This window comes from Brachycentrus maculatus, unplaced genomic scaffold (genome assembly GCF_059751285.1).
Source record: "Brachycentrus maculatus isolate JH-2025_06_01 unplaced genomic scaffold, ASM5975128v1 h1tg000018l, whole genome shotgun sequence".
Lineage (NCBI taxonomy): Eukaryota > Metazoa > Arthropoda > Insecta > Trichoptera > Brachycentridae > Brachycentrus > Brachycentrus maculatus.
The window spans coordinates 1,275,785-1,296,340 of record NW_028280772.1 but is presented as its reverse complement, the minus strand read 5'-3'; the positions used below and the strand labels follow the sequence as shown (position 1 = coordinate 1,296,340).

General features: G+C 36.8%; 1 protein-coding gene across 2 annotated transcripts; it reads left to right on the top strand.

Annotated features, from left to right (window-relative positions):
* Window positions 1–3,824: 3,824 nt before the first annotated feature.
* LOC148313152 (UDP-N-acetylglucosamine--peptide N-acetylglucosaminyltransferase 110 kDa subunit-like) lies at window positions 3,825–19,609 on the top strand. 2 transcript variants are annotated; one of them, XM_088267655.1, is made up of 8 exons: window positions 3,825–3,952; window positions 5,574–5,735; window positions 15,362–15,765; window positions 16,995–18,223; window positions 18,306–18,597; window positions 18,679–18,859; window positions 18,950–19,054; window positions 19,134–19,599. In XM_088267655.1, coding segments are annotated over exons 1-8 (2,580 nt in total). In that variant the 5' UTR covers window positions 3,825–3,950; the 3' UTR covers window positions 19,339–19,599. The 2 variants fall into 2 exon arrangements, with proteins under 2 accessions (XP_088123781.1, XP_088123774.1); XM_088267648.1 differs by lacking the exon at window positions 3,825–3,952 and adding an exon at window positions 4,107–4,260 and having other exon boundaries at window positions 19,134–19,609.
* The last annotated feature ends 947 nt before the right edge of the window (window positions 19,610–20,556 follow it).

The following is a 20,556-nucleotide window of genomic DNA, read 5'->3' as shown; positions in this document are numbered from 1 at the left end:
GTGAAAATATTAGTACCTACGTACTACTGGTACTACTACTATTAGGAGATTTTGACATACTCCAGGCAGAGAAGACGTAATGTCACTCCCGTAAGTCCTGAAATAAACTCCATCTAATCCATATATGCCCTCCGGTAACGCAGCCTTTTTAATTGGCTAGATTTTTAGGTTCTGATTGATCTCAAGTTGATGCCAAGTCTTCATTGACCGTTCATTCTGCTCTCGCGTTCACATTTTCCAAATATATGTATGTAATTCCTCAATCATTCTCTCACTAGCACACTAGCACACTAGCACACGTCTATACCAGCTTAAGCTATTTCAATTATATCTAGTTCAGCCTTTATTGTTTTCTTACATCTTCATTTTTAATTGTCATTCAACGACTTCCCGCACATTTGTCTGAGAGGGCGCTTTTCACTCTGCTTTCATTCTTCTTTTGCTAATTCCACGTTTCGCTTCCATACACGAGTGTCGGTACTAGTACTCCATTGTGAACCGCCAGTTTGGCTTTAGAGGTCATATTTTTATTTGCAATCACTTCATTCAACACATCATTTATTCTATTCACTGCATTCACCCTTTTCTCAATACTTTTATCCGCTTTTCTGTCCCTCGAGAACATGCTTCCATGGTATAAAATTTCTTGCACTCGTTTCTGGCATCGGAATGTACTTTTTTCTTAACACACTAAGGAAGGGTGTTCGCTGGCGACGGGAATTGATAAGTATGCACATTAAGACCTCAACAAAGAGATTGATACACATAATATTCATGTCAAAACATTAATTCCTTCCATATGTTATTCCTTCATATCTGACTTTGAAATGCGTAGAATGTTAAAATACCCTTCCCATCCTTAGTGTATTAATTGACTTTTGAACAAAAAATGTTGAGGTTTTAAACTTTTTTCACATTAAATTTTGGCCGATATTCAATTTATTTAAATATAATATTCAGCAATAAATATCTTTTACGCTGTATTAATAGTTTTGTTTAATATTTTGTTCAATAAACAAAACGAAACTTATTAATTAATATATATTTGTCTACATCCGTGATGTAGTGGTCAGCGCGCTTAGCTACCGTACTGGAGGTTCCGGGTTCGATCTGGGGGGGGGGGGGTCAAATAAATATAAGTGATTTCTTTACTCTAATATTTATTCAGTATTACCCTGTACTGTTACCTGAAGCTAAGGGTTGATCACCTTCGAGATAACGCTGCGTTTGTATGATGCAGTACCCTATGCAACATCGGGTGCGGATAAGGATTTGAAAAAGAACATGCAGATAGTAATAAGGGCACACTGTTTAAAGTAGAATTAAAAATGAAACATGTTTATAACCCAACTTTGTATTGTTTGAATCTTATTGGGAGGTATTACATAAACCCAAGAGGTTGGCGTGAATGACAACAGAGTGAACATATAAGTTGGCATACAAATATTCAACAGGCAAAATACATAAAACTAGAAGATAAGACAAAACGTGGTCTAGAGAGGCAAAGGAATTGCCATCCATATATATTTTGATGTGGGTATAAAGGTGAAAATAAAATAGTTTCCTACAGCTGATAAAGTGTTGATGCAATGAGAACCATTGGCGCTGATTTGTTAAAGAGAGAAATGCACATCTAATATCACTAAATATAGTTTTTTAAAGAAAAATCAATGGAGCTAAAACTGTAAATGAAGAGATTATTTGAATCGTTATGGGTAACTATTTTTAGAATTTCCATTCAACGGTTACAATTTGCAACATGGGTTCATTTCATAATATTAATATCCAATTTGTTGTGTTAGGGGACCATATGTAATATAGAGTGGAAACTTACTTAACTAACCATCATGCTGCTTTCAAGATACATTCCAATAATACAAAATCAACAATCTTTTTCAACAACCATAATTTTGGATTTGACAACATTCGTTGGTGAAAAAACACTTACCTTGCACACGTTTGTCTTCTTTGCTATCAACAAGATGAACAGCATCGACAGCGTACAAAAGGCAACACACAGTCAAATTGTTCATTCTAGTTCCAACGTTTAAACCTTTCAGTTCTTCTATGCGATTATTTGTGCATATATCAAACAGCCGAGGCGGACATTACACACCTCGTGAGATGTTAAACCAGGATGAAAGCAGACATCATCGTTTAAACTTACTCAAGTAACTGATTTCATTTTGCCGATAGTAATTGGTATAACTAGGCTTTACAATGGTTTCGTATGCATAGAATGAATCTGCAGGTTTCAGAAGATCTTTGGGTTATCCTCAATATGATTACCGTGTTTTATTTCAAATCGAGTGTGCTGCCATAAACTTATTTTGTAATATATGGGATTAATTATCAACGTATTGTTCTTGTGCTGTGCAATTTCAACTGATAATTATATTAGTTTATTCCCATTATGCTGCGACATATCGTCGCTCTCAAGTTCTTGCTGGTACATAGTCCTGACAGCGTAAGGATCTATAAAGAAAAACAATGTTTTATAAAGAAATATGTTACTTCCTGTACATTCAAATAGTATCGATCAAACTTTATGGAGCCTCGACTCGTATGTGTATCGTGCATACAAGTACTAGTACATAATGACAGGTAGAACAGTAAATTGTTTACTAAATTAAGAGTAAACTTTTTTATACCGATGAAAATGGTGACATTGTCATCGTTGGTGTAGTACGAACTTGAATCATATGAATAGCAAATAAGATACCCTATCTCTCTTCATGGGACTTGCCAAGATCGCAAAAGCTTGGCGGTTAAACTTCGCTTCTGTGTTAAGATATGACCCCTTACATTAATAAATTAATATGAAAAATCAGGTAGCATTCTTATTGAAATGTATTATGTAGAGAAATAAGGGATATATTATATGAAGGTTTAAACTTTAGATATTTTTATAAAACGAAAAACGTGCGTTCGCATACCTTCATCAAATTTCCGTCATCTAACGTTTTATGACATCATATGGTTTATAGAGCTGTAATAGTAGAAGTGTGGATTGTTTGTTTACCACTACACTACCTATTTGTGTTATAAGCTACTACTTGTGTTATACAAATATGAAGGGAGGTTGGACCGTAGACATCATCAAATAGAGCCGCCAATAATTTAGCAATATTAAAACAAGACCATCGTTCCTGTGACGTCATTCATTGCCAACTTACGAAAATAACGTTTTTCGAAGGCGGATTTTCCAAAAGAAAACGATGAATGAACAAATTGATTATATTGGCTGTTTTAAACACTTCACGAGTCTAATACAATCCTTTGTACAGAATGTAGCGGCGATTGCGGTATGTAAAAAAAGAGAAAAGCGGGGAAAAGGAGAGGTAGAAATGTCGAGAAAAATACTACAGGAAGCAACAGAAAGAAAACCAAAAAGATACGAAAGAATAAACCTTCTGATGAGGACATGTCTGATGATGACCCAACTCTAGTTTTTACTGACAAAGAAGATAGTGGACAGTGATCCAATTTTGTTTTTTTGAGAATCCAAATTACTTAATGTATACCAATGATAAACAAAAGTCCGAGTCGATACTGTTATTATGAATGATTACTAGTAGTTACTGTTAAAAATGCTATTACTGATTATTGTGATCTCATATCGTCCCCGTATCATCCGACGTAATTAGGAGCCCAAAATATATTGTAACAATTGCTACTTTTTTGTCAAAACTGTTTTTGTAAAAATAGTAACTATTTAAATGAATAAAGGAATGTTCGACCTAAACTTTGACGTTTTATTTATTATTTTTTGTTTATATTTTACAAAATAGGGACGTCATTTGGCGACTTTACGTAGCAGCTGGCACGAGCCGAGAATAGCCAAACTGTTGCAGGTGCAGGCGACACAAGATTAGCCATCTCTTATTGCCTTCAGTACAGGCTTCTGGTTCCAGCAAAATGGCTTATATTTTTGACTTGAAGGTTTAAAAATGTAACTCTTACCATTTATTAGTAGTTTGGTACACATATGGCATTTTGTATGGAATTTAGCAGGCAGCTTTATTAATGTGAACTTGAGCTACATGAAAGCGCTACAATCGTCTTTACACAGATCTTTATGATTATTATCTCTTTACTCTTCCGTCAGACTGTCATCTTAGTTAGTCTGTGCTGTCATCGACGAGTTTTATGCATATTATATGAGTTATTATTGAAAAAATGAAGATTTGAATAAGTTTTCTTACGTATTCATACGTCATAATGAGTTCGGAAACGGCCGAATCAATTTATAATGGAAAGGTGAGCGCTTTAAATTTTATTTAAAAAAAAGACATGATACTATGTACTGCCGATTTAAAAATATCGCAAACTGTTAATTTACATAAAAGGAAGTTTAATCGGACAGTTTACAAAACGCGTTGGATTGCCGGTTGCTCTCATCTTGTTGGTATTGCGTGCTTTTTCTAACGATAAATATTATATTTGAACAAAAAAGAACTTTTCTAATGGTAAATATTATGTTTGAACAAAAAAAGAATCTAATTGACTTATTAACTGAGATAGCTGATAATCCTCAGCAATGGGAAGGCGATACAAATTTGTCGGTGGAATCGTTTTATAATTGTTTGAAATATTTTAATTTAAATTTGTCTTAGAAAGTATTTTACGTAATATTTGAAAAAACCGTTAGCAAAAATCGCAAATCGACGTGGGTTACCGCAGCAATAAGATAAAAGAATTTCGTAACTGGTCGAGTACTGATTTTCAATCGCAATTAGATAAAATATTATATCGTTGCATCGCAAAACAATTCTGCCCCTCGCTTGAGACGAAATGTTTAGTGGAAAAATCAACTTCATTTTTATGAATTGCTCAACAACAAGCTCTACGAAAGATATAAACTGAATTTTCCAAATGACCAATTTCAATCTTCGGAACAATCATTCAAAAATCAATCAACATGCCTGTACTCTTCTTGCGAATGGATGGATTTTAATGTATTTCAGCTTTGAGATTTTATTTTTTTTTTGCGTTAATATTTTTTTAAATCCCATATTCTTTCCACAAAATTGATGCAAATAGCCGAACCCGTAAAAAATAGAACTAAGATATTGATTACGTTTATTCCAACACATTTTCCAATTTTATGCTTTAAACGCAAAGCTACATGTAGACTTTACACGAATGAAACTCTAATTTTGACGTAAATTTGTGTACAAGTGAAGAAATTTTGGACTTTCTAGGTTCATAAGTATCTATTAATTGTTCCTAGAAGTGATAATACCGTGACTCAAACCTAGGTTTAATTATTTTGAGCTAAGTGCTGAATGGGAATTTTTGTACTTAATTAGTCATTCTATGCATGACATTATATTGGCGATGGCACTTATCGGTGGTGGTTGATATCTGAGAAACATTTGGTGGACATTTTCTTTATTTCAAGGTGATGGCTACACCTCAGAAAAGTTACATTTGTGCATATTTTTACAATACATTGTTTATCTGTATAATAGTTTCTGCGTGCTCACTGTACTCACTGTACTCACTGCACTGGGAATGGTATGAAGTGAAGAAATTATAGGTATAAGTACAGTGTATTCTTGTAATTATAGGTATATAATGTATCTGACAACGAGGAGGAGCAATGGAATCAACCAATCTCAACTGCTGCCACCGAGGACATCCTGCTCAAACGGAGAGAGATTGGGGAGCTCTCTTGCCCGTTGTTTCCGGCAGGTGTTGAAGAAGAGGAAGAAACAGACAAACTCGGAAAGGTTTGTCAAGAAGCCAGCAGCCAATTTGACCCTGCAAGCCTCGGTGGACTCGTCTAAATCAGAGTGCGACTAAGAAATAAATAAAAATTTAAGTTCACAAAGAACTTGCTCGTGGAACGAATTTTCGATGGAATTTTAGACAAATTCAAAAATTTTGCAATTACAGCGGCCGATTATGGTCCAGTATTCGTCGAGTCGCAATATAATTTCCTCTTAATGAAGGTAACTTTTTTTTCTTAAAACACCGGTTTTGCATGATGTACGAATGTGGAAGGGGTGAAAAATGCGCGCAAAGACAGAGTGGTGTGGCGTTCTTCTCTCTCTGCCCACGGCTAGTCGGTTAGTTTGTCATAGACGTTCAAATCAGGTTTAATCCGTCGGAACCTCAACCGAGTGCAATTCTACCGCGAACGACCAAGATGTCAAATCCAAACGGCTAGCGCGTTATCTTTCTTCTTCTTCTTAATGAGCCCTCTGACCTCCACTGCTGGATATAGGCCTCTTCCCCTTCTTTCCTCCGGTCGGTTGCTGCTTGCAGCCAGTTTTTACCCCCCACCATCTCTTTTGGGGTCTTGCTCATTTGTTCTCCCGAGGTCTCCATCGTAGAATTATTGGGAAGCGTGGATCTTTCCGCGGATCGCAGTGTGCACTCGAGCTTCTCCGCATTCTCTATAGTCTCTAGTGCATATGCATATGTGTTCACTGGCAGTATGCAGGATTCGTACACTTTCCTTTTTAGACAAGTCGGAATCTCCTTATTTTGCAGAATCTGTTTGAGTTTTCCGAAAGCCGCCCTACTCGGCCCTATTCTTCTCGACAGCTCCGCCGTTTGGTTCTTCTTGCCCAGTTTTATCTTTTGTCCAAGATATATGTACTCGTCTACTATTTGTAGGATTTCATTATTGACAGAGATGATCTGGTATTCGGAAGTTCGTATTTAATTATTATTTATTCTAGAGGCCTCGTGCGATTCTTAATTTATCATTAGGCTTAGTTAATCGATGCTTTCATTTATAGCTAATATATCATCAGCTGTCAAGCAGTCGAGGTGATTCAGATATGTGCCATCTATCTTCAGCCCCTCGCTATCCCAGTTGAGGGTTATAAATACATCTTCCAGGGCTAAAGTGAATAGCTTTGGCGAAATTGTGTCGCATGGTCGCACACCTTTTTGTATATTTATTTTTTTAAATTTTAGTGTTTTCATCAATTAAAACAGTCATAGTTGCATTATCAAATATACAATTTATTGATTGCATACATATCTAGAGTCTATTCTTGCATTTTGGAGTGCCTCGACGATTGCCCACTTTTCAACTGAATCAAACGCTCTTTGCTAACAAGAAAAGCTATTCACTTGTTGTTTTCTGTAATAGCATTTGTTTAATAATACTTTTATGGTTTCCCTCAGCTTAAGCATATCACTTGTTAAAAGATCTTCACTTGAAGCTTTGTCATGTTTCATTTGTTTTAGAGCAATTTTCTATTTCGTTTATTTCAACTTTTGGCAAATCTTTTGTTCTGTATGTATTTTTTGTTTTCCGACTTTCATATTTTTATTACTTCCCATCGTTCCTTTCATGAGCTCTCTATTATATCTTCTAATGCCTTTTCTTATCTCATTCCTGATAATTTAGTTCAAGAGTCTATACTGTTTTGAATCCCTATCGAGAGTTTTGCGTTCTTCGAGTAACTGGAGAGTGTCATTTGATATTAAAGTCACCGGTTATAATAACTAGCTTTGCTTTTTCAGATTTCTCCACTTCTTCATCTTCAGAGGCACTTGTAGGAGAATATGCTTGGATGATTTGTATAGTAAATATTCCATTTAGTTTAATTAAGACATATGCTATTCATTTTTTTTAGCGCGTTTAGCGAGTTATGCCAAGTCATAATTTTAATTCAGTGGTTGCCATAATCAGCAAGCGACCGGCTGCGCGAGGGGCCAGACGTGTCTCCGCACACACGAAATTTTTTTTAGAATACATATTGGAGTTTGTTTTTTTGTGGATATTTATTGAAAAATGAGAAAAAAATTTTAAGCCTCCACTCGTTTACCAGTGATTTTGGTTAAATGTTACGTGGATTTAAAGAAAATTAAGTTGCGGGCCGTCTTAATCGATTTCTCAGTAATGAATTTATACCCTTTTCTGTTTTTTACTTTTAAAAAAATATTTAATATTTATTTTAATTTAATTTTTTTTTAATAAGACTTAATTTCTAATCACTTATCTATGGCAGGTCTCTCCAGTACGCCATTACTACGATAAATTTCCTACTGCACGGTTGACTATTTCAAAGTTATTACTAACATGGACCCCAAGGATGTTCAAGTATTGTAAATGGTTTTTTTTTAATATTTTATAGTCTTTCACTGGCTGAATTAAGTTTTTTTTATTAAGTAATGCGGTTTTGTTCGAAATATTCCATCTCAATGACATTGTCAAAAATGCATATTTTCTAAATCGATTATCGATGTTCGATCCTCGTAGATAGATGGATCATTCATTGTAAATGCTTTTTTATTCTCTTTCACTGTCTGAATTACGTTTTTTTTTTTAAATGCCTTTTTTTTCGAAATATTTCATATGAATGACATTTTGATGTTATTGTCACAACTTTATAGATTCTTTATGGATTCTTTTTAAAATGCACTTTATCCAACTTTATAATAGCCACAGATATGAAATACTATATTCTAATAAGAATAATAGTTTACTTTAATGAATTACGTTTTTTTTTAAATGCGTTTTTTTTCGAAATATTTCATATGAATGACATTTTGATGTTATTGTCACAACTTTATAGATTTTTTATGGATTCTTTTTCAAATGCACTTTATCTAACTTTATAATAGCCACAGATATGAAATACTATATTCTAATAAGAATAATATAATATGTCTCGCGTTTTGTCACATTTTCGTGTCATTTATAACCCTGACCATTTTGTTTTCCTAATGATGTATTTATTTGCTCATTCCTTTTTTGTAACTTATTCGTAACCACCGGTGCATAAATCGCACATCTGAATTGATGCAGTATCATCTTGGTCGTTATGTAATTACAATGAGTTTATGTAATCATGTTTTAACAATCAAGGTTCATAGTAAAAATAATTCTGACACTAAATTGATAATATTAATTTGAACAAAGCCACTGGTTTTTTTACAAATTATTTTTAAAATGTTTACTCGAGTTAATTGTACGCTTGCATATTTTGACATCTCTACGTAGATGAAGCTGGTATATGTGATGATATTGATTTGTAGATTTGATTTAATTTATGTATTGAATGTTAAATCTGATTTTTTGAGTCTACTAAGTTGTATTTTACTGTTAAAAGGTCAATTTTTGTGACAGTTGTTCCGCCTAGTTATGGCATATTCAAACGAATGTGAAGATTAAACGGACTGACGGTCCATATATAGCTATACACTTCTGGGTACTCGGGTAACAGTTTTAACATGTGCAGCAATCATTTACGGGAGGGAGACGACTATAGTTAACGGGGCATGTAGCTACGTATACTTGTATTCATTTTCAGGGAAAGGAACAATTCATAGACACGGTATTGTGAGACCATTTATGTTTTTTTATAGCTTATGACAAATGTTGATGATACTATGATACTATAGTGTCATTTGACTCCAATGCGTGACTCGAGTGTTCAACGGGTAATGGGACATGTAGGTTCATATGTATAATTAATTCTATTTATTTCCTGGGAAGGGAAGAATCTATTGACGATGATGGCAATTGTGAGAGAATGAATGTTTTAAAGCTAAAGACTTTGTTGGTAATATTATAAAAGGTTATTTTTAGTTGATTCCAATATGTGACTGAAGTATTATCAAGGATTTATACAAACACAGATGTGTGTATTATTATTAACTATTTTTAAGAATTTGCATATGCAGATGTAAATGTGGTTAAAAATTCTTTTTTTCTCAATTATGCATCATGAAAGCTTTTACATAAAGGGAAATGATGTACAATGACAGTATTATATAACAGTGGTGAAGATATTAGGCTGATTGGTTCATTAATAATTTTAAAATTAGGATTATTTACACACTTATCGACAACCCACCCACCTTTTTGTACTTTTATTATTTCAGTTCTAGTGTGGTCATCAATTTAAGCAGGCACAGTTGCATTATCATGTATAAAATTGATCAATTGTACATATCCAGAGTCTATTCTTGCATTTTGGAGTGCCTCGATAATTCTCAACTGAATCAAACGCTGTTTGATAATCAATAAAAGCTATTCACTTGTTGTTTTCTCTATGAGCTGTCTTAATGTCTGGATGTGCTCGAGCCAGCTCGTTCTACAGGTCGATGAGTATAACATTTTAGGGTTGAGCGATTTGTTATGATCTTTGTTAGCAACTTGTACAGATGAGAAAGCAAACCAACGGGTCGATAGTTTTCTAGATTGTCGCTGTCTCCTTTTTTAAATAAAACTTTTACCTCAGCCTTTTTGCCAGCCACTAGGTATCCTGCCTCGTTCCGGATATTTGTCCAATAGTACTTTTATGGCTTCTATTAACTCGTTACCTCGTCTTCACCTAGAGCTTTGTTATTTTTCATTTCTTTTAAAGCCGTTTTCCATTTCGTTTATTTCAACTTCTGGCAAATCTTCTGTTCTACTGTATTTTTTGTTTTTTGTTAATATGTGATGTGTAAAGTTTTGCATTAAGAATGTTTCTCTCTTCAGACAATTCCATTTCGATCTTTTATTTCAGTCATGTTGCAGTTTCCTCGAGATCATATTCGTTTCGAGACTTTCATATTTTTATTACTTTCTATCGTTTCTTCTATGAGCTCTGTTTTATATCTTCTAATGTCTCTTCTTATCTCTTTTCTGATAGTTTTGTTCGAGAGTTTTTACTGGTTTGAATGGTAGTAAATATTCCATTTAGTTTAATTAAGACGAATATAACTCTATTAATTTTTAGCGAGTTGCGCCAAGTCATAATTAGTGGAACGGTTAGTCGGATCGATTTAGGTAAATTATTAGCTGTATCTTTAATTCAGTGGTTACCATAATCAGTAAGCGGCCGGTTGCGCGAGGGGCCAGACGTGTCTCGGCCCAAAATAATTTTTTATTTAGAATACATTTAATATTTTTTTGAATATTTATTGAAAAAAATTTATCAATATTTTAAAACTCCTAACCTTCATTTTATTAAGCCTCCACTCGTTTACCAGTGATTTTGGTTAAATGGTAAGTACCATTATAACCAAGTTATTTTTAACCAAGTGGTTTAAAAAGAAAATTAAATTGCGGGCTATCGAATGTCCCGCCTTTATAAATTTCTCATTAATGAATTTATACCCTTTTCTGTTTTTTTTTTTTTTTTATTAAAAATTCAATACGACTTAATTTCTAATCTTTTATCTATGGTAGTCTCTCCAGTACGCCATTACCACGATAAATTTCCTACTGGACGGTCGACTATTTCAAAGTTACTACTAACATGGACCCCAAGGATGTTCAAGTATTGTAAATGGTTTTTTTTAAATATTTTATAGTCTTTCACTGGCTGAATTAAGTTTTTTTTATTAAGTAATGCGGTTTTGTTCGAAATATTCCATCTCAATGACATTGTCAAAAATGCATATTTTCTAAATCGATTATCGATGTTCGATCCTTGTAGATAGATGGATCATTCATTGTAAATGCTTTTTTATTCTCTTTCACTGTCTGAATTACGTTTTTTTTTTAAATGCGTTTTTTTCGAAATATTTCATATGAATGACATTTTGATGTTATTGTCACAACTTTATAGATTCTTTATGGATTCTTTTTAAAATGCACTTTATCTAACTTTATAATAGCCACAGATATGAAATACTATATTCTAATAAGAATAATATAATATGTCTCGCGTTTTGTCACATTTTCGTGTCATTTATAACCCTGACCATTTTGTTTTCCTAATGATGTCTTTACTTTGCTCTTTCCTTTTTTGTAACTTATTCGTAACCACCGGTGCATAAATCGCACATCTGAATTGATGCAGTATCATCTTGGTCGTTACGTAATTACAATAAGTTTATGTAGTCATGTTTTAACGATCAAGGTTTATAGTAAAAATAATTCTGACACTAAATTGATAATATTAATTTGAACAAAGCCACTGGTTTTTTTTACAAATTATTTTTAAAATGTTTACTCGAGTTAATTGTACGCTTGCATATTTTGACATCTCTACGTAGATGAAGCTGGTATATGTGATGATATTGATTTGTGGATTTGATTTAATTTATGTATTGAATGTTAAATCAAACACTGATTTTTTGAGTCTACTAAGTTGTATTTTACTGTTAAAAGGTCAATTTTTGTGACAGTTGTTCCGCCTAGTTATGGCATATTCAAACGAATGTGAAGATTAAACGGACTGACGGTCCATATATAGCTATACACTTCTGGGTACTCGGGTAACAGTTTTAACATGTGCAGCAATCATTTACGGGAGGGAGACGACTATAGTTAACGGGGCATGTAGCTACGTATACTTGTATTCATTTTCAGGGAAAGGAACAATTCATAGACACGGTATTGTGAGACCATTTATGTTTTTTATAGCTTATGACAAATGTTGATGATACTATGATACTATAGTGTCATTTGACTCCAATGCGTGACTCGAGTGTTCAACGGGTAATGGGACATGTAGGTTCATATGTATAATTAATTCTATTTATTTCCTGGGAAGGGAAGAATCTATTGACGATGATTGCAATTGTGAGAGAATTAATGTTTTAAAGCTAAAGACTTTGTTGGTAATATTATAAAAGGTTATTTTTATTTGATTCCAATATGTGACTGAAGTATTATCAGGGATTTATATAAACACAGATGTGTGTATTATTATTAACTGTTTTTAAGAATTTGCATATGCAGATGTAAATGTGGTTAAAAATTCTTTGTTTCTCAATTATGCATCATGAAAGCTTTTACATAAAGAGAAATGATGTACAATGACAGTATTATATAACAGTGGTGAAGATATTAGGCTGATTTGTTCATTAATAATTTTAAAATTAGGATTATGTACACACTTATCGACAACCCACCCACCTTTTTGTACTTTTATTATTTCAGTTCTAGTGTGGTCATCAATTTAAGCAGGCACAGTTGCATTATCATGTATAAAATTGATCAATTGTACATATCCAGAAACTATTCTTGCATTTCGGAGTGCCTCGATAATTGTCAACTGAATCAAACGCTGTTTGATAATCAATAAAAGCTATTCACTTGTTGTTTTCTCTATGAGCAGTCTTAATGTCTGGATGTGCTCGAGCCAGCTCGTTCTACAGGTCGATGAGTATAACATTTTAGGGTTGAGCGTTTTGTTATGATCTTTGTTAGCAACTTGTACAGATGAGAAAGCAAACCAACGGGTCGACAATTTTCTGGATTGTCGCTGTATCCTTTTTTAAATAAAACTTTTACCTCAGCATTTTGCCAGCCACTAGGTATCCTGCCTCGTTCCGGACATTTGTCCGATAGTACTTTTATGGCTTCTATTAACTTCTTATTAGCTATTAGCTTCTATTTACCCCGTCTTCACCTAGAGCTTTGTTATTTTTCATTAATTTGTTATTTTTCATTTAGTAAATATTGCATTTAGTTTAATTAAGACGAATATAACTCTATTAATTTTTTAGCGAGTTGCGCCAAGTCATAATTAGTGGAACGGTTAGTCGGATTGATTTAGGTAAATTATTAGTTGTAACTTTAATTCAGTGGTTACCATAGTCAGTAAGCGACCGGTTGCGCGAGAGGCCAGACGTGTTTCGGCCCAATTTTTTTTTTTAGAATACCTTTGATATTTTTTTGGATATTTATTGAAAAAAAATTATCAATATTTTAAAACTCCTAACCTTCATTTTATGAAGCCTCCACTCGTTTACCAGTGATTTTGGTTAAATGGTACTTGGTTTTAAAGAAAATTAAGTTGCGGGCTATCGAATATCCCGCCTTTATAAATTTCTCATTAATGAATTTATACCCTTTTTTTATATTAAAAATTCAATGCGACTTCATTTCTAATCACTAATCTATGGTAGGTCTCTCCAGTACGCCATTATTACGAGAAATTTCCGACTGGACTGTCGACATATTGACATGGACATTTTTTTAAATATTGTCTTTCACTATCTGAATTAAGTTTTTTTTTATAATGCGTTTTGTTTCGAAATATTTCATATGAATGACATTTTGATGTTACTGTCAAAACTTTATAGATTCTTTTCAAAATGCACTTTTTCTAACTTTATAAATAGCCACAGATATGAAATACTATATTCTAATAAGAATAATAGATTTTGACTCGCGTTTTGTCACATTTTCGTGTCATTTATAACCCTGACCATTTTGTTTTCCTAATGATGTCTTTTCTTTGTTCATTCCTTTTTTGTCACTTATTCGTAACCACCGGTGCATAAAACGCACATCTAAATTGATGCAGTATCATCTTGGTCGTAATGTAATTTCAATAAGTTTATGTAATCATGTTTTAACGATCAAGGTTCGTAGTAAAAATAATTCTGACACTAAATCGGTAATATTAATTTGAACAAAGTCACAGTTTTTTTATTACAAGTTATTTTAAAAATTTGATCTTGAGTTAAATTGTACGTTTGCATTTTTTGACATCTCTTGATAATACTCAAGTCGCGTATTGGAGTCAAATAACAAAAACCTTTTATAATATAACCTAATAATTTTCTTTAGCTTTAAAACATTAATTCTCTCACAATTGTCATGTCAATAGATTCTTCCTTTCCCAGGAAATAAATAGAATTAATTATACATATGTACCTACATGTCACATTACCCGTTGAACACTCGAGTCACGCATTGGAGTCAAATGACACTATAGTATTATAGTATCATCGACATTTGTCTTAAGCTATAAAAACATTAATGGTCTCACAATACCTTGTCGATGAATTGTTCCTTTCCCTGAAAATGAATACAAGTATACGTACCTACGTGCCCCGTGAACTATTGTCTCCCTCCCGTAAATGATTACTGCACGTGTTAAAACTATTACCCGAGTACCTAGAAGCGTATAGCTATATAAAGTTCATTTAATCTTCACATTCGATTGAAAATGCCATATCTAGGCGAAACAATTGATTTTTTCATGTGCCTTTTTTTCTTAACAATAAAATACAACTTGGTAGACTCAAAACAACGAGTGTTTGATTTAACATTAAATACATAAATTATATTATGATATACTAACTAACCAGCCTATGAGAGGTCGCAAGCCCTGTAAATACCCAGACCTCCATATTCTTTCGTCAACTTTGTGCGAAATTTAAGAAATATTGGTATTTATCAAGTAAAACTTAAATTAAAAACGCCATATTCTTCTTCATCTATGTCGATATGTAAAAAAATGTAACAATAACTCCCGAGTGGAGAAAACTCAGATTTATACACCAATATTTGATTTTAAAATGATGCGGAATTTCAGAAACGGTAGTGCTTATCGAGTAAAAGTTAAATCGAAAGCTTTCTTAAAACTTAATTTAAATTCTTCTCCATCTATTGTATATTGAGATATCTATATGTCCTCAATAGGTGAGTTGTTTCCAGGAAGGTGTCGTCCCTTTGCCTGAGGGCTCTAGACTTCGACCCCGACAATGCGGCGCTGCACTGCGGGCTGGGCAACGCGTACTACGGGGAGGGGCTCACGGACCCGGCCATCGCCGCGTACCGGCGCGCCATCGAGCTGCAGCCCGACTTCCCGGACGCGCACTGCAACCTCGGCAACGCGCTCAGGCGGAAGGGGCAGTTCGGGGAGGCGGAGGACTGCTACAACGCGGCGCTGCGCCTGTGCCCCGCGCACCCCGGCTCGCTCCACATGCTCGCCACCACCAAGCGCGAGCAGGGCCTCCTCGGGCAGGCCGCGCGCCTCTACCTCGAGGCGCTGCGCGTGATGCCCGCGCCTTCCTCCGCCGTCGCGCACAACGGCCTGGCCCTCGTGCTGCAGCGGCGAGGTCGGTCAACCGAACTGAACTACTTTCCGACACCGATACACACTCCATACTCTACACTAATCTTTCCCGAACGTACCTACCCTAACGGGTCACCTTAGGCAAATTGCAAATTATTGTACATTTGCATATTGCATATTCGCAATATGGGTGTGATATCACCCGAGGGTGGCACGGAGGAGTGCTTCCGGACCGATCAGCGGTCAGGAGGCAGGGTGCTTCCTCTTTCGGCCTTCCTTATGCGAACGAGACCTCGCCTATACGAGGAGTAGATCAGTTTTTATCTCTCTCGTGTCAGTTCTCTCTTTGCTTTTTTATCCATCGGTGCTAATAAGGAATCACTTGTCCGCGAGAGAGTTTCACATAAAGCCACAACAAATCAAATAGGGGTCGCGGTATTAAAATGAATTTTCTCCCTCGTTTTCTTTGCGGAAGTGAGTGCCGTGAATCCCGAGGGGATGCCGTATCCTCGGATAGTTACGTTCATCTTTCGACAGGTTCTTAGTTCGATTCGTAAACTAAATTAAAATTAAAATTTCTAACATATATATTACATTGTATTGACGTAGTGTTATTTTTAACAGTAAACTTGTTAAATGTTAGACTTATTAATGTTGTTAAAATCCGATTTTTCATTTGTTTTTGAAATTCTGTTGATGCTGTTTTTGCAATTAGTCACTTTAACCTGAATCTGTTAAGTAAAATGTCGCCCATTTCACGGTGATACCTCAGATTCTGAAAATACAAAGGTTAAAAATGAATTTTGAGTGTATTTTGTTACAGAATCTGATTTATGTTTATTGTTTTATAAGTAATTTAAGAGAATTTTCACAGCGTGAAATATCTACAAAAACTCATACATCACACATTTTGCAAACAACCCGAACACTTTTTTATTGCGATATTTATTTCTCAACATTTTGTATTTCGTATATTTCTATCGATCGTTATTTTCTGCCCGGATATAAAATGGAGTATTTTTTTGGGCGTTTAAAAAGTAATATGTATTTTTCCTCTTCTTCGTCCAAAGTCGTCGGTCCTCGACCATATTTATCCCGATCAATTTAAAAGCATTATGCGCAATAGAATCATAACCGAATATCTCCAAACTCAAAATTGTCAGAGTAAAAGTTCTTTAAAAGAAAACCCCTAAGATTTGATGTACTTCAATTTGGACTTAATTTTATACCGCTTTGTAAGAAGCAATCTGTACAATTACTCTCCACTTGCAGGGAAGTTGGCCGAAGCCCTGGCCCATTTGGTGGAAGCGACCAAAATTCAGCCGTTGTTCCCGGATGCCTTTGTCAATGCGGGCAATATTCTGAAGGAGATGGGAAACGCAACCCAAGCATTCGATTGCTACACGACCGCCATCTTAATGAAGCCGACGCTTGCGGACGCTCACTGCAACCTCGCCAGCGTCCACAAGGGCTGGGGGAATATGCCCGAAGCCATCCGATCCTACCGGACCGCTCTCGAGCTGAAGCCCGACTTCCCCGACGCCTATTGCGATCTCGCCTACTGCTTGCAATATGTCGGCGACTGGAGCGACTACGACGCCCGCATGGGGAAGGTCGTCAGCATCGTGACCGAGCAGCTGCAGATGGGCAGCCTGCCGTCCGTCCACCCCCACCCCTCCGTGGTGTATCCCCTGCCCGACGAGTTGAGGAAGCTGATTGCGGTTCGGCACGCCAGCCTGTGCGAGAGAAAGGTGCGCATGCTGAACAAGCCCCCGTACGAGTTCAGCCGCGAGCTCGAGGGCAGGATCCGCATCGGCTACGTCAGCGCCTGCTTCCGAGACTGCTCCACATCCCATCTCATGCAATCCGTCCCCGGCATGCACGACCGATCCAAGTTTGAGATTTTCTGTTACGCTCTATTGCCCGACGATGGAACCAGTTTCAGGGCTAAAGTTGTCCGAGAGTGCGATAATTTCGTGGACCTCTCCGCGATCCCGTGCGACGGCAAGGCCGCCGATATGATCCACAACGACAAAATCCACATTTTGGTGAACCTGAACGGCCATACCGGAGGAGCGCGCAACGGCATCTTCGCGCTGCGTCCGGCACCGATCCAGGTGATGTGGCTGGGCTACCCGGGGACGAGCGGGGCCGACTATATGGACTACATCATCACGGACGCCGTAACCAGCCCCCTAGAGATGGCCGACCAGTACTCGGAGAAGCTGGCCTACATGCCGTACACCTTCTTCGTGGGCGACCACGAGCGCATGTTCCCGCACCTGCGCGAGAGGCTGCTCATAGCCGATAACGGTGACACCGTAGCCGTCATCAACGGGGCCGACCTCTCTCCTCTGGTGAAGAATAACGCTTCCGTGAAGGAAGTGCACCGAGAGTACCGAGCGGATAAGACTACGGTGCACATCTCCCACAAGGTGCTAACTCTCGATCCACCCACCATATCTGCCATGCTTCATATGGTCGCGCATAGGGAGACTCGGGTAATTACTTCTTATCTTATTTCAACACACAATTACCGTTAAATCGACCTATTAAATAAAAAATAACCCATTTGTTTCGCAGACTTCGGTCAACGGAGTGCGGGTGCAGAATGGGCTGGCCATCAAGCAAATCGACAACAAGGCGGCCCGTGGCGAGCAGGTCCCGCAGCATATTCAGTTTACCGGCCGGAATCAGTACCATCTGCCAGGCTCCAGCGTCGTGTTCTGCAACTTCGGCCGGCTGTGCTTCATCGATCCGAACACGCTGGCCATGTGGGTGCACATCCTGCTCCGCGTGCCCCGTTCGGTGCTCTGGCTAATACGCTACTCGTCCTGCGGTGAAATCAACGTTCGGCGCTCCGCCCAGGAACTGGGTAACTTCCTATCGACGCTCGCATAATACTATAATAATAGGGAAACGCCGCTCGGTGTTAAAGTTCGCGTTTCCTTCTCAGGACTCCACCCCGATCGCATAATATTCTCGGATTGGGCATCCAAGGAGGAGCACGTGCGGCGCGGGCAGCTGGCCGACATCTGCCTCGAGACTCCGCTGTGCAACGGCCGCGTTTCCAGCATGGACCTGCTCTGGGCCGGCACCCCAGTCGTCGCCCTGGCCGGAGAGACCCACGCTTCCAGGTACCCACTGCCTACTACCTACCTGACACTCTCGTTACATAGTTATGTTTGCGACACGACTCACTGAGATGTTTGCGAATGTGTTATTAGGGTTGTCGCCTCGCAGCTGTATGCTCTCGGCTGCCCGGAACTGATCGCCACGGACCACTGGCACTATCGGAACATCGCTCTCAAGTTGGGAAACGATAAAGAATAGTGAGTGACAATTATTTACGTATGTGGACTCCAGCGGGTCCTCGCACTATTGGAACACTAAGTCGGTTTTTGATTTCAGCTTGAAGGCGGTTCGAGCCAAGGTCTGGACCCAGAGAGTGCCGAGTCCGCTGTTTGACTGCGAGAAGTACACGCAGGAACTGGAGGAGCTGTACTCCACCATGTGGGACCGGTACGCGAAGAAGAAGAAGCCCGACCACCTCACCAATACTGTCGGCTTTTATTCTTATGAAGCAAATTTTCGTATATTTCTTTACAAATATTGAGAGTTAATTTTTTTTTCATATGACAATATAAAATGTGCCCATATTTATATTGCCCATTGCCGGAATCCCATTGCCGTTGTTGTGGACGCTTCAGTCCCAAATTGTTTGGTAAAGGAATTCCTCATTGTGAACCCAAGTGCCAATGAAGCCGCGAGCATTTACAGCTTCTTCCATAATTCAGTGTAACGATTGTCCTATTTCTGTGTATAAACCGGTTTGAATTTATTTTAGATTGTCTATATTTTTTATCTAATAAAAAAATGTGAAAATTTAATGTTGTTTTATTTCAAATTTTCCATTATAAACCCACCCTACGCATACATCTCGCCTCACTTTTAATATCATCACAATACTTGTTGAGGCATAATTATTTAGTTTTGTGCCGGAACATATCTCTCGTGTTGAGGGGGTCTTACTGTACATATATAATGAAAAATGCTCTTAATTTTTTTTCATTTAGGAGATAGTAACATCCAGATATTTCAACATTCATAGAAGAAGTTTATTGAGATGGGAATAAGTCTTATAACCTGTCATTAGTTATTACTTATACTTAAATGATTGAATAATTTCACATGCACGAAAAGGAAACTGTCCATGGCGAAAATTGTATTTACATTAATAAACTCAAAAGTCGTACATTTTTTGTTAATATTTAAAAGACGTATCTTATTGCATTCATCCGTGCCATGTTAATGATTTTCAATTATCACTGCCATGAAAAACGCTAAAATGACAGGAATAGATAATATTATCAAGATATTTGATTTGATTGATAATATCAAGGTCGGCAATAGTACATTTGGATATATTAAGGATTTCAAGATGAAGGCAAGGAATGAACCTTTTCCTTAGCTGGATTTACACTTTTAGATAAGAAATCTGCAAATAAGTTCAACACTATTACTAGGCTTATCATTCGGGTACATTAGAGAAGGGAAGTGTGGTTGCGAAAACAGGTTACCGATAGCAGGAGACAATTTTAAGAGCTCTCAATCTGCGAAATTCACTAGTGAATTTGATATCTTGTATTGTTTCTAATTTTTAATAATTTGAATTAATTCACTAGTACACCATTTTGGGTAACTGCTCAGTCCACGCACAGAAATAGGATACGCACATACATATTAATAGATTCTTGCAACACTAAATAAAAAATGTATATTGCTTGATTGATGTCATATTTTTCGATAACCCTCCGATCCCTCGAATACAGAA

Coding starts and splice junctions, on each gene's coding strand:
- LOC148313152 (XM_088267648.1), top strand. Junction 15,766..16,994: donor CCTCGTGCTGCAGCGGCGAG/GTCGGTCAACCG, acceptor CTCCACTTGCAG/GGAAGTTGGCCGAAGCCCTG. Junction 18,224..18,305: donor TCGCGCATAGGGAGACTCGG/GTAATTACTTCT, acceptor TTTGTTTCGCAG/ACTTCGGTCAACGGAGTGCG.